At 31.7% G+C, this 14,871-nt stretch overlaps 3 protein-coding genes across 3 annotated transcripts; 1 reads left to right on the top strand and 2 right to left on the bottom strand.

Moving 5' to 3' along the window:
* Positions 1-579: 579 nt before the first annotated feature.
* LOC9309891 lies at positions 580-1,645 on the bottom strand. The gene has a single exon (XM_021023518.1). It carries the CDS (start codon positions 1,293-1,295, stop codon positions 741-743), a length of 555 nt encoding a protein of 184 aa, XP_020879177.1. The 5' UTR covers positions 1,296-1,645; the 3' UTR covers positions 580-740.
* A 3,478-nt stretch (positions 1,646-5,123) lies between these two features.
* LOC9307831 lies at positions 5,124-5,809 on the top strand. Its single transcript, XM_002873777.2, has one exon. It carries the CDS (start codon positions 5,194-5,196, stop codon positions 5,674-5,676), a length of 483 nt encoding a protein of 160 aa, XP_002873823.1. The 5' UTR covers positions 5,124-5,193; the 3' UTR covers positions 5,677-5,809.
* A 2,253-nt stretch (positions 5,810-8,062) lies between these two features.
* Positions 8,063-12,327, bottom strand: LOC9309890 (glutamate decarboxylase 1). The gene is made up of 8 exons (XM_002871715.2): positions 12,011-12,327; positions 11,684-11,888; positions 10,108-10,308; positions 9,815-10,029; positions 9,438-9,691; positions 8,918-8,970; positions 8,661-8,836; positions 8,063-8,516 (listed from the first exon to the last, which is right to left on the bottom strand). The coding sequence occupies exons 1-8, from the start codon at positions 12,094-12,096 to the stop codon at positions 8,198-8,200; spliced, it is 1,509 nt and encodes a 502-aa protein (XP_002871761.1). The 5' UTR covers positions 12,097-12,327; the 3' UTR covers positions 8,063-8,197.
* Positions 12,328-14,871: the final 2,544 nt, after the last annotated feature.

Raw genomic sequence — 14,871 nt, 5'->3', positions numbered from 1 at the left:
GATTTTGTTTGTTGTAAAAATTGGTTTAATTTTTAAATTTAGTTTTTAAAATTTATTTATTAGATTTATGGGGTTAATATAACTTGTAATATGATATAATGTTTAATATATAGTTATATATATATATACATATATATATATTCTTTATATATACTATACGCTTCCATCGCGTACCGCTTCCGTAAAATTTTCTAAAAAATCGCTTCAGCGCTTCTAAACGATTCCGTTTCCGCGTACCCGCTCCCGTTTCCATGCAACATAGCTTCTTCTATTCTATATACTCCTTCAATTCACCCCTTGCTTCAGTTTTTTGTAACAATTAGTGTATTACAAATGGTTCTGTGTAATGCTCCTCTAACCTCGATTTGGTGTTAAACAAAAATTATATAGTTCATACTTTTTTGCAAAATACTCTCTGCTATTTATTGATGATTAACTTTTTTTGTAAGTGTCATCCTTTAATTTGTATAATTTTATCTTTTCTTTATTGAAATAAAATCCAAAGGAAAGGCTAATGAGTGTCAACTTTCAACTATTCGAGTAACAAAGGAATATTGCTTTTCATGTAAACGGACAAAAAATATGAAAAAAAAAAAAATCACATGTTCATTCTCGACTAATGTCTCTTTCTGTTCATTAAAACCACAAAAGAGAAACCACTTGCGTGGAGTGGATTAACAAACCAACAACCAAAAATAAAAATGAAAAAAAGTTCTGAAAAATGAAATTTCATTTTTTGTTTAAGACAAAGATTCTTCAGCTATAGTTTCTAACTTTGGTTTCTTAGATTTTGAAACTGAGATCCTATGCATAAACTCCGCCGCCGAGAACTCTTCAATATCTTCTAAATTCAGCTTTGATCCCGCCGATATCACTCTGACGTCATCTTCTTCCCCGTCCGGCGAAACCCTTCCGTTATTATGACAGTGTTTCACAGCGCCGGAAGAATGATCACTTCCCAGGCGGCGGCGCTGTTTCTTAGCAGCTACGAATAACCGAGCCAAATCCGAAGCATTAGCAGCTGACGTGGCACGCGTCATAGGAAAAGCTACGTACACGTGGCAGCCTTTGATTTGAAGGTCGTCATCGGCTGCTAACGGACAAAACTTCCGGCCGATCTTTAACGACTTAGCGTCGACGAGGAAGAAGCTTGGAATCTCCATCATAAGCTCGGCGGCTTTCATCGGCGCGTGAATGTGACGCACTCCACCGTCCGGGAGAATCACTTTCGCCGCCGATGAAGAAGAAGAGGACGACGACGTTTTGCTTAGTGCGGAAGAAACGTAGTTTCCCATTAAGTGAAGAAAGATCGAATTCGAGGAGAGATTGTTGGAGTAAAAGCTATGAAGAAGTTTTGTTTGTTTTTAGGAGAGGATCCAAGAAGAGATGAGAGTATATATACAAGAAAATGTTTGGAGGAAAACAGAGTTATAAAATTTTATTTTTATTTTATAATAAGGTGGAGATAGACAGTTGTGCATATAGAGGTTGACATTATATGGTTGAATCCGCGTATTTGCATTATATAGTATTCAAATATATTAGCCGTGTTTTTCAGAAGTCTATGGTCATTTTAGGTAAATCTTCTCTTATCATTATTTATCACTTTACTCTAGCACCTACATAGAAGTTATCAGTTGTAAATGGCCAAAAATATTTGACGGGGAAACAATAAGTTTGTTTTTTGTCAATAAAAGTTAGTTATAAGTTTATAAAATGTAATTTTTTTATAAGGTTTAACTTTAACTGAAACAAAAGGAAAATTTCTTCAATAGTTTTTTTTTTTCTTTTTTTGGTAAAAGGTTAAGTTCAATACTACTTCATGGTTATTCAAATCGGAGTTGCAACAATAGTTTGTATTTTTTAATAAAGTTTCTAAATTTTCGGGGTTTTTTCAATAGTTTGTAACTTTTTTTTTAATAAAGCTTAAAGAGAAAGTCGAGTATGTATTGGTCATATAAAAACGAATAAATTAAAAGCTTATTATTTGAAATTGCTAAAACTAAAATTTGATTTATTTTCGATTAACATGATTTTAATGATTTATTATACTTTTTACTTGTTTCGTCAATATATATAGTTTTATTAATTAATTTCCTTTATTAATTGCTAATGGCATTATATGTAATTAGTCTAGTAAATATTGGACAATTATTAAGTTTGCTGAGAGTTTCTCTGGTTGCGATATGTCAGCATGGCGGTCTTATAAATCCCATGTGAAGGTAAGTTTTTTTATTTAAAATGCTTCTCAATTAATATATAGGGGATTATTTGAACTTGCTAAAACTAAAATTTGATTTATTTTCGATTAACATGTTTTTTTCTAATATATAAAAACTCACATTGAATCTGAATCAAATTTAATTATTTTGAATTGATGATAACTTCGAGTAAATATCAAGGGTGAACTGAAATGAAATTTGCTTTAAAACCGAATAAACTACATTTTAGTTAAGATTTAACAACAACATACCACGTAGTATATGGAAGGACGCAACATAATCTAATACTATTATGACTTCCAGTTGTTATCTCACAGCAAGTTCTTGAAATGATGATTTATTATAATCACGAATAATTCGAATTTTAATGATAAGATTATAAAATAAAGTTCGTTCCACTAATATAAGTTGCGAATGGGACCCATGCATCCTTCGTACTTTCGATTTGGTGATTGCTATGCTCTACGGAACCGAACGAACCTTTCCTCTGATTTGGAGGATCCTTTGACTTGGAGATGCGACTGTTCCCCTTATCCATGGGACTCCCATCCTTTTTTAATCACAAGTTTATATCAAACTTTATGTTCTGAAATATCATATGATCATTGTAGAATCTAAGCATTAACTGCTTATAATTGAATCTTTCATATACTCTTGACTGCAATATAAACACATTCACACAAACCTCTTCGAAGTAAACTCTTTAAAAAAAAAAAAAAAATTAAAATCATATGTAACCATCTTCAAAACTTAATTTTTTTCTAAAAAAACAATCTTCAAATCTTGTATTAATATTTGAATCACTATATATATATACCATGTATCATGATTCATGCATGTTACTATTGCGAGTTTTTATTAGGATCTACTCACGAGAACGTTAAGCATGCACCATCACCCATGACTTGGTAACTATATAAATTTAATTGAACGTTAGTAAGTGAATTGATGCGTAAATAAAAAAATAATATAAGCAATAATGTTTCATATATAATAATATAAGCAATGATGTTTCATATATATGATAAAAATTTAGTACTTTTAGCCACTTGAATATTCTTATTACTGCTGCATAACAATTTTCTTATGCTGAGAGATTTAGTTGCTGGGGATCTCTTGAAAGGAGGTAAACGATCTTATGAAACAAATCATATGGTGCATACATTTTGTTTAGATTAATTTTTAATTATTTGTATAAAGACCAAAAAAAAATTAATTAACGAGATATGCACTCGACTATAATGATTCTCGCCAACATTTCCCTTGAATCTGTCAAATTGTGTGCCACTCGTGATTTTCTCCACTGAGTTTCGTGTGCTACAAATATCGTCGCAGAATTTCATGATTTTGGTCTCTAGTGAATAATAATTTAGAAGCAGTACTATCAATACATCATGTGAATAATAATTTAGAAGCAGTACTATCAGAGCCGGACCAACAAAATTGGAGGCCCCAAACAATTAAAAAAAAAATAATATCAAAATTTTCATAAAATTAAAAAAAAAAACTAGAATAAAAATAATTTGTTAAAGCAAATTACTCTTGATTGTTTTAGAATTTCTTTAAATAAAATATTTTCTCTTATTAGATGGAAAATCTTGTGGTTGTAGGGAAAAAATAACTTACTATTTTTTTTATCATTCAATTATATATAATAATTATATATTTTTTAGGTATACACAATATTTTAAGATCTATATATAATAAATGATATACATATATATATATATAAAAAAAAGTAATTTTGTGGGGCCCCTCTAAAATGGGGGCCTCATTGCAATGTTTCATACCAATATCCTCCGGTCCGGCTTATACATGCTGCCAAAAAATCAACTAATTATATTTTGATAACTTTGAAAAATTGTATAGACGTTTTAAAATCTCATCATCGAAGTCACAATCGAAAACAGTGAGACGTTAAACTTGTAAAAAAACTGGGATATGAAAATGATTGGTAAAAAAGTGTTAATAGTTAACCATGCATTTTCTTAATGCCTTCTCATTTCAGAAACGTCGTTGCACACATGAAAATCATTGAGATTTCACGACATTTAACAGTGTTAAGGCAAATGTATGATTTTAACAAACCATAAAATTAAAGTATAAAATTCATATTTTATAATTATTTTGAATATGTTTTCTCATAATTTATTTGTAAGAGTATGAACAAACCGATTTTCTTGGTGTATTTAAATTTTTCCTTCTTTTAAGAAAACCAGAGCCTTTACGAGATAAATTTATTTACATTGGGCTATCATCTTTATATACTTTTTAGGCCCTCCTTCTTATGGACCGTGTTGTGGTTTTATAGTTGTCGGCCTTTAAGTACTATCCTCAGTTCTTTTTTTTTTTTTTTTTGTCATCCGTATATTAAATAGAGTTCAAAATAGCCATTTCTGGGGAATGTTGTTTACATGAAACGGTTCCGTACTATCCTCCAGTTCCTTCACTCAATTAGTCAATTATCCTCCTTTTTGTGGGGGATATGGCATCTTCTTCTTTAATTGTCAACGAATGTTCGATATCTTTAATACCCAAATATACGAAGTATATATTTCTGTTGGAATATCCCAAAATTAACACTTTAATTCCAGCATATTCTTCTTTATTAGAAACAACTAACCTGTAAAATAGGGAGCATGCATGTTAAACATATAGCGAGATCAGTTCAATAAAATGGATAAAAAATTAATGAAACAAATAAATGCCATAATTTGAAAAAGGTCGCATATTCACAACAAACATCAAGTATTTACGCCGTGAGAAAAAACTCAATTAAACATCGAGAATATCAGAGAATATTCCAATAATATACATAATTCGAAATTATCACTAACGAAAAAAAATAATCTAAAAACCCTAATTAATACCTCTATATAAACCCGAACGTCATTTCATCTCAAAAACCATCAAAACCCCATTTCTTCTCACTTCACATACTCAAGCCTCAAAAGATCCCAAAAATCCAAAAATGAAGAATCTCGCAATTCTTGTTGTTGCCATGATACTCTTCACAAGCTGTGTCACATCTCAAGTCACAGCAAAAAATGTAGATTCATTTCCATTACGTACTGAAGAGCTCGAATGGTGGCATTACCATCATTTCTACCCTCACTATCACCCTAAGCCACATTGGCCATTCCCCACCACCGGAAAGGCTCTCCCACCAATCCCGGCCGGCTTCCACCCTATCCCATTTCATCCACCACCGGTTGTAACCAAATGCTTGGCCGATTGCAAGGATGTAAGAACATGTGTTGCGGATATCGCTATAGCTTTCTTCACGCGCAAACCCGCTATTGGATTGGATTGTTGTGCCTCTATCCAGAAGATGGATGAAGATTGTGACAAGACTGTTTTTGGAGCGTACCACAACCCTTTCTTTGACTGTTTGGTTAAGCTTCATTGCTCTACCAAAGCTAAATCCACTCCTTCCGCTCCTTCGCCAGCTTAGGGTTTTTATTAGGAATTTATGAAGTATTGATTTCTCAGTAGTTTCATTTTTAGTTATGTTTTCCTTTTTCACTTTTTATGCTTTAGTATGTTACTCTTCCAGAATTCAAAGTTTTTCTTTCTTAATAAAGATATCAGTGCTTTTTAATTATTAATCTGTGTGCATTGTTATCATGATTTACACAGTATGGTATAGTTGATCTTAACCACATAAGAAACGGAAAAATTGAAGAAAGTGAAAATTAACTTTTATGTTTAACATTTTTACATTTTAGAATACATGCCTATATTTTCGAGATGGTTATAGACTTATATCTTTGGAACAAATACGTTCCCAACCATGCGAGAGTCGAGTGATATCGTGATCCTAACAACATATGCAAAACAAACCTTAAAAAAAAAGACCAGGGCCTCTCTCAATATAAGTTAATTTCCTTCTCTCGCAGGGTAACTTTTATTTTGGGCCTATATCTATTTTGGGCATCGTACCACCAGAGCCGGCTCAACGTTTATGAAGGCCACAATCAAAGGAAAAAAAAAGGATGCCTCATATTTATATTAAAAAAAAGCAAAAACAATTAAAATAGTCTAAATGTTAAACAAAAGCTCTAATTTGTAGATATTGTAAAACACAAAAAAAAATAAGCATATTATTCTTCAAATCTAACAATTCTCAATGCATTTCTTCCTGCAAACTCATTCATCAAGCTTTTATAATCAAGTTTCTCATCATTCCCATTATCACTCTCAATCTCAGTTTCAATCTCCATATCACTCATTCGCATTTTCATTCTTTTTCTTTCTACACTCGTGTTCATCACCATGTTCACCAATTTCATCTTCACAAGTTTCTGAAATACCAGCTTCTTCACTACTCATATTGATCTCTTTTTTCTAAAGGCTCATCAGTTTTAGAAGTTTCAGATTTTTTTACATACCTCAACATCGAGTTTTCCATTGATTTTGTTAATTTCTCTTGTCTCTTCTTTTTTCTTACTTTTGATGCTCCTCCTGGCTGGTGTCTTATTCGATTCGAAGTCATCTTCCTGCAATCATTGAACAAATCAATAGTTAGTATGACTTTCTGTACAAGGAAGAGATAGAGTCGTAGAGAGAAAGTTGTTTGTCTAATGTTTAAACGCATATAAAAAATCAATTGACAAACATGAATTGATTCAAAACTCAAGTCTAAGCAAAGTGAAAAAAAGAGAAAGATGAATCTGATATTGTTGCTTTGATGGAGATTGATGAGGTCGAAGGGAAGAACGATTCACGATTGCAAATTTGCAAGACCAAGGAGGAAGAAGAAGCGCAAACGACGTCTTAATTAGGTTTTAAGGTTTATTGCTTTTTTTGATTAATATTTGTTTTATAATTTTTGTTTAAGTAAATTAAATTTCGTTTTATTTTTTATCACAAAGCTTTTTAATATTATTTTTCGTTTTATTTCTAAAAAAAAAGGCTAAAGGAACTAAACTAACAGTAAATCAGGAAAACTAGTCAATGAAAAATTAAATTTAAATTTCATAGTTGAAATAAATTTGTTTTGATTGCTTAATCTATTTTCAAGGTAATTTTATATCTACAAATTTCTTACCAATATGCATGGATCCAAAATAATACTTCAGAAAACTCTACTGAATGTTTAGTCTTCTTCTTTAGGTAGCAGTTGAAATTCACTTGGAAGGTCAAATATTCATGTAAAATGCATTCTATAAACCTACATCTGTCTTATTTAATGCATGATTTTTAGTTTGTTTACGAATTTTACCACAAAAAAAAAAAAACGTTTACCCCATTTTGAGTTGTCTACCTATGTTAATGAGAGAAAGTCCCACATCGGAAGTTGGAGAAATTATCAAGTGATATATAAAGGGTTAGGGCCAATCCACTCATTGCCAATTGGTTTTGAGTTGGAAGCCCATGTTAAAGCCCAAATCTATCATGGTATCAGAGCCACCTAATCGTTGGGCCACCCTGTGGATGTTGTTCCCACATATGCCCACGCTTCAGATGTTCATGTTTGAACGTGAGGGAGGGTGTTATTGAAGTCCCATATCGGGCCACCCCGTGGATGTTGTTCCCACATATGCCCACGCTTCAGAGCCAACGATGCCTGAGCGTGAGGGGGGGTGTTAATGAGAGAAAGTCCCACATCGGAAGTTAGAGAAATTATCAAGTGATATATAAAGGGTTAGGGCCAATCCACTCATTGCCAATTGGTTTTGAGTTGGAAGCCCATGTTAAAGCCCAAATCTATCAACCTATGAGCTTATGGGATATAATTAAAATACCAGTGAAACTAGTAGATTTCTTAATCCTATGTATAATGGATGATGCACTAGGAATAAAAAAGAAACACATAAACTTAATTCATAATGTTGCAATTATAATATCAAAAGCAAATCAAAGTCAAATGAAATTTGGTTCAACAATAAAGGGAAATGAAACATTCAAATCTCCAAATCAATGCAAATGCATTATTTAATAAAGTCTTCAAATATTTTCAAGTAAATATTCGATTAACAGATGCCACTGGTCTTCTTCCTGTCGGCGACAAACTTCTTCCAGCCAATGATGATATCTCTCTGCTTCTCGACATCGCTCTTCTTCACCGTCACCATCACGTTATCGCTGTTAGCTTCACTCTTCTCTTGTCCGAGTGATATTTTGTGAATCACTCTCGAAGGAAGCTCATCGAGCTCACGCATCACTTTCTCTATATCGATCACAAGTCTCTCTGCAAGTGTTCTCGAGAAATCTTCTCTGATAACAACTCGAAGAACAGTGATGTGTTGTGCATTTGGAGGCATTGTGTAGGCCGGCACTATCCATCCATACCTACATTATATTTCAGATATTTATTGAGGAAATTAATTACATATTCATCATACAGCTATCTAATTACGTATTTTATGAATCTTTTAACTTAAGTTTAAATAAGAGAAAGAGTATTTTAAATATTCTTAGTTAAAGACAACTAACCTGCGAAGCATGTCGGAGATTTCGAACTCAGTGTGAGAGCTGTTATCTTTCAAGGAGAAAGCGACAAGTGGCACTCCCTCGTCCTTTGATACGATGTTGAACCTTTCTGTCTTCTCAAGTCCTTTCCTTAGCACGATCATATTCTCTCTGCAATTCTCCATCACATTTGTATAACCCTGTTTGATACATTTTAATTGTTAAGTAATGTCTAATTAATTAGCATGATTTGTAAAATTTATGATCGTGGACTGACTTACCTCGTGGCCCAATCGGATAAGTTGGTAGTATTGAGCAATGACTTGACTTGAACCTGCGTTTATTGACAGAAGACTTTAGTGAATAAAATACAAAAAAAAAGAAAATCACACTTTTTCAAATACGACAACGAAGTTACGTTTTTCCCAATTTTAAAATGGAAACAAATTTGACCTCCCATCCCTTTGATTCACTATAATTTACTACCCATTTCTTAAACTAATGTACAAAGTCAAAAAATTGGAAAAAACGTTAAGTGAAAATAATTTACGTGAAGTTTCCCAATTTTAAACGTAAAAAAGTTTGACCTCAATTCCTCCATCAAATTGATAACCAACTACTACACTACTACGAATTAAAAAAAAAAATGGAGTCGATTTCAGTATATTAAAAAAGGGAAAGCAATTTTATCTCCATTACTTTGATGGCTGCTAGTCTACTTTAGATCATGACTAGTAATTAAAAGTCAAACAAAAAAAGATTAGGACTAGAAAAACAAATTAATATTAAAAGGGTAATTACCTTTGGAGAAATTGAGAGTAAACGTGGGTTGGTCAGCACCAAGATAATTGATATGGAAGATGAGTTCCTCAGGCAAGTCCTCTTTGTTTCTCCAAATCACCCAACCAATTCCTGCGTACACAAGTCCATACTTGTGACCACTCACATTGATACTCTTCACCAATGGCAGTCTAAAGTCCCATTCCAATTCCGGATACAAAAACGGTGCTATGAATCCTCCACTTGCCGCATCCACGTGGATTGGTGTATCCCATCTATCAAAAACATGCATAGTTGTTAATTTTAATTAATATAATTCTTCTTTATCGTATAGTGTGTAATGTACTAAAAACAAATATATATATATATATATATATATATATATATTCATTAATTACCCGGTTTCTTTGTTCTTTTCAACCAAGAGATCGTTCAAGAGTTTAACATCTTCAAATTCTCCATTAAGAGTGGAACCAAGAATGGCCGCAACACAAATAGTGTTCTCATCAACCATATCAACAGCTTTTTGCGGGTCCATCACATAGTATCCTTCACTCAATTTCACTTCCTTAAGTTCAACCTCAAAGTACCTAGCGAATTTCTCCCAACACACCTAAACATTTAAATCGTTATAAGAAAATTGATCAAAATTATTAAACATTTTTTAATTCAGAAAACGTTAGTTAATTACTTGAACATTGGCTCCGGTGACAATGTTGGGTTTATCGACGGGTTTGCCTTCGGCTTTGCGCTTGTTCTGCCATTTGCGCTTGAAGGCCAAACCGGCCAACATTATGGCCTCCGATGATCCAACGGTTCCCACTCCGACGGCTGTCTCCGTCTCTCCTAACGGTGCATTGAATAGATGCGCAATCATGTTCACACATCGATTCTGTTATTTAATATTAAAACAAAAAGAATAATTAGTGCGACGAAAAAAAAAAGAAAGAAAGAATAATTAGTGAAACCCACTTGACTAATCATTTTCTGACATCGAGATTGATGCTTATTTAGAATAATCTCAGTGGACAATAAACAATGTGACAGATGTAAAAGCAAAACTAAGATAATACACACACTAAGTCGTGGAGATAAAAAAAAAGTCGTGGAGATAACTCATATCATCATAACAATACTATTCTATAATCCAACGTGATATCAATCATGTTTATCTTGTGATGTAAATAATTGCGAACAGATAGTTGACAAAAAAAAATTAATATGTTATAAAATTTGGTCATCGTTTAGGTTTTTTAATTTAAAACAGGAAGAATCTAATAATTTGAAAGCATAACCGAAATTTCCTATTGTCTTCTTTTATTTCCGTGATTGCCCGATAAAAATGTATCATTTTTAAAAATTATCCAGCTATCAATTCATCACATATTAGTCCTGTAGGACCAACGAATTTTAGGTTAAAGTAAAAATCCTCACAAACAACTCAACTATACTACAATGGATGGTAATTGCGAAATAAGGTAGTGCTAATATCCCCACTAATTACTATACTAACTAGTATCATATTATTCAAAATTTGATCAACACAGCCATAGAAAAAGCCAACATAGTTGGTGTACATTTTATACATATGGAAAACAGATTCCATGATAAATTAGCATCTAATTAATGATACAAACTAATAATAGTATAAATTATTTAAAGAAACTTAAGATTATTATTTCTTTTTTGTTAAGACCTTAGATTTAAAAAAGACCCTCACAATAAAACTCAACTATTAAAGTCACCGGCTAGTATTTCCGAGATCCAACCTCCCCCAAAAACAAACTGTACTACGTAAGCGGAAAAAGAGTCGTATATATTAATATACCCTCTATTCCTCTAAGACCATAGTATTCAAAATCACCCAAATTAGATCAACACAGCCATACAAATAATCAACAAAGTTGGTATACATACTTTATACACGTAGAAAAATACTACTACTATTAAAAAACAAAAGTTTCTCTTTTTAAAAAGATATTAATAACAAAGTATCTTAATTGTGAGTTATACTGATTAACAATGGTTTATAATCTCGATCCAGAATATGAATGGCCGGTCCAGACATTTGAGTTTATCATAATTCGACCACATTCTATCACAAAGTCGTTTGGAAAAAAAATCCCAAGATTTTCTATAGACATTTATCTCCATATATAAGCCTATATATATATATATATATATATATATATATATATATATATATATATATGTTTATGATTAAAACTCGTTTATAAAAAAATCATGACTATGTGATGATTAAATACCTGGAGTTCGGTGGTGACGGGGTACTCGTCCATGTCAACATAGTTCTTGTTAATGGAGGACATGATGAGTTTATCACACTCAGGCTCCATCCACGTCGTCACGAAAGAGGCCAAGTTTAACCGTGGATTCCCGTCAAGCATCAGCTCGTCGTTGATGATCTGATACGCCGCTTCTTTCGGTATCGAGTTTTCAGGCATCTTGAACCTGATATATATATATATATATATATATATATATATATATATATACGTTTTTAACCCTCCGATCCATTTTTATCGAAATTTACATATGTAGAATGTGATCATCAAGATTGTCATATTTATTACCTAGGAAGTGAAGTACGGACGTAACGTGATGCGAATGTGGAGTGGACGGAGACATCCGACTCCGATGCGGCGTGGGAGAGCACCATCACGGCGATGAGAGAGAATACCAAGAGATGATGATGAGAGAGGGAAAGTGAGATCGAGGAAAGTGATGAATGGGAATAATGGAGGAAGAAGAGAGACACCTTATAGGTGTTTTATATCAATAATCAAATGATATTGAATGGGTTACTAAGGTAATAATATATTTAAATAAAACGAAATTTTGGAAACTTCCTTTTTGTGAATATTTCTTCCCAAGGCCTAAACTTTGTTTGAATTATCAGAATACTGCCTCTAGTTTCGTTTTTAGTGTTAGACTTTTGACCCAATAACTTTTTGAGAAGTGTTGTTTCCAAGTTAATTTTATGTTTCAAAATCTAAAGTTTCAGATTCACAAGGGTCCGGTAATCGTATGACAGCACATTGAAAACACGGTTTCTTTTCATTCTTCTTGTTTTTGATATTCAACGATTTCTAAAAAAGACTACACGGTGAAAATATTCAACGCTAAGTAAAATGATGTGGGATCCGAGGAAAAAAGAGCTTTATAAGGAATTTATTTGCATTGAATTGAATATTGACTATGTGATGTGAACAAAAACAGCCTTCTCAGAAATTTCTTTGAAGGCCAAATGTTTGTTTAAATTAGCGGAATATCTAGTTTTTTCTTCATACAAGTAGACCAAATATTTTCACATTTTACATTGTTAGAACACTGAAGATTCAGTAGAGGGAAGTTGGCTATTGAAATATTAAATAAAATAAGTCATAATGTAGTACGCGAATTTATTTATCATATATTCATAATTTACTACATAAGATCTTGCGTAGTGCACAGTTGATGTTTGTAATAATATATTAACTGGCCTATTATATCCAACTAAGAACTAACTGTAAAGGTATTAATGGTATTTAGTCTCTATTATTTAGTACTCCTAATGCATCATATAATTTACTAATTTAATTTTTCATCTTTAATTTTTTAAAAATCAAAGAATATATCGACATCAAGGAAAGTGCACTATTTTATATTATGACATGTATTTATAGCGTAAATCGTGGGGTGAAATGTATATATGTGTGCACAGTACACATTTGAAATAAAAGTTATATAAGAAGTTATCTGTGACAAAAAAGTGAAGTTAAGATTAATTTAATGTTATAAGAAATCAAGATCATTTGAATGTCTTTTTTTCTCTACTATATACCGGTCTACCTAGCTATGACAAAAGTAATCAGTTAATAAAACTGATACTAAAATACGAATTTTAAATAGTAGGACATATATTCCATGTGCACCTAATCATATACTAATATACTACTACAAGAAAGAAAACATTATAATATGCAAAGCAAATTGAAATAAATATACTCCTCATGTGACACAACTCAATATTCACGATTAGCATCGGTAATTTGAATATGTACTATAATCAAACCATAAATAAAATTCGTATTCAAAATAATTACTAGAAAAAATTAATTTAATATGTTTGTATCCGTCTTGTTTCATCTTGTCCCGTTCCAATCCCAAATTTTCGTTCTGTACGACAATCCATTTTCATATATTCTGTCCCAAAAAAAAAAAGCTTGTTAACACATAAGCAAAAGGTAAATGATTTCAAATCCTTCATATTTAATAGTTGATTAATCGGTTTCCATTTCAATAATATTAATTTGATTTCATTTTTGGTTTGCTATTTCGATTGGATCTAAAAATGCTAGACTTATTACATAATTCAAGATGAGAGATCATCTTAACAATTTTTCCATCCAGACCAATGACGATAAGACAGTAGACATCCTTCTTAATCATATCATCTAGACATTAGACATTAGTGGCTATCCATTGAGGGCAGCCATTTAGTGACCGATCCGTAAGGCTAGGGATTCTAGTAGCTAGCTCCCCTCTTACACATTTCATATGTGGCAAAGCTCTTGTTCATAGGAAGAAATCACGCCAAACAATAGTACCAAATTTCAGTTAGTCATATTAGTATATAATCAAAAATAACCATAAAATTTTTATTTACTAATATGTCTAACTGAAATTTGGTATATATATATATATATATATATATAATATATATTTTGATTATTTGTTTTATTCCATACGTGAAAATTATATGTTTCTATAAATATCAAAAAATAATAGAGAAATTGTTAAAAATGCCCCTTTTTCAATACCCCTTTTCAAAAATGCCCCCTTTGAGAGTCCATTTTTAAGTTTGCCCTCTTTTAACTTTTAATGACCATTTTACCCTTATTTGAAACAAAATTAGGTCCACAAAATACAAAATATTTTTTTGCAGGAAAAGTGATCCCGCAATTTTTCCGCCAAAACACTTGTAAAAAACCTTTAAAATACCTTGTAAAATTTTCCCGTAAAAATTTTTTCCGCCAAAAAATTTTCCCGCCAAAAATTTTTTTTTGCGGGAAAAGTGATTCCGCAATTTTTTGGCGAAATTTTTTTGGCGGGAAAATTTTTTGCGGGAAAAATTTACAAGGTATTTTAAAGGTTTTACGAAGTATTTACAAGTGTTTTGTAAGGTTTTACAATGTATATTAATAGGTTTTACAAGGTACTTATAAAGTTTTATAAGGAATTATAACTGGTAAAAAACTTGTAAAACCTTATAAAAACTTGTAAAATCTTATAACTTGTAAAACCTTATAAAATAGCTTGTAAAATCTATAATATCTTATAAATACCTTATAAATACGTTGTAAAACCTTTTAAAATACATTGTAAAACCTTATAAATACCCTGTAAAAAATCTTTAAAATACCTTGTAAATTTTTCCCGCCAAAAATTTTCC

This window comes from Arabidopsis lyrata, assembly GCF_000004255.2.
Source record: "Arabidopsis lyrata subsp. lyrata unplaced genomic scaffold ARALYscaffold_6, whole genome shotgun sequence".
NCBI lineage: Eukaryota > Viridiplantae > Streptophyta > Magnoliopsida > Brassicales > Brassicaceae > Arabidopsis > Arabidopsis lyrata.
The sequence above is the reverse complement of the archived record's forward strand: the minus strand, read 5'-3'. Positions and strand labels throughout refer to the sequence as shown.

What these genes read in the sequence shown, in the direction of transcription:
- LOC9309891 (XM_021023518.1), bottom strand. Translation starts at nt 1,295, where the DNA reads ATGGGAAACTACGTTTCTTCCGCACTAAGCAAAACGTCGTCGTCCTCT.
- LOC9307831 (XM_002873777.2), top strand. Translation starts at nt 5,194, where the DNA reads ATGAAGAATCTCGCAATTCTTGTTGTTGCCATGATACTCTTCACAAGC.
- LOC9309890 (XM_002871715.2), bottom strand. Translation starts at nt 12,096, where the DNA reads ATGGTGCTCTCCCACGCCGCATCGGAGTCGGATGTCTCCGTCCACTCC. An exon ending in TCACCGGAGCCAATGTTCAA is followed by an intron (nt 10,030 to 10,107) that starts GTAATTAACTAA and finishes TTAAATGTTTAG; the next exon opens with GTGTGTTGGGAGAAATTCGC. An exon ending in ATCTCCGACATGCTTCGCAG is followed by an intron (nt 8,517 to 8,660) that starts GTTAGTTGTCTT and finishes AATATAATGTAG; the next exon opens with GTATGGATGGATAGTGCCGG.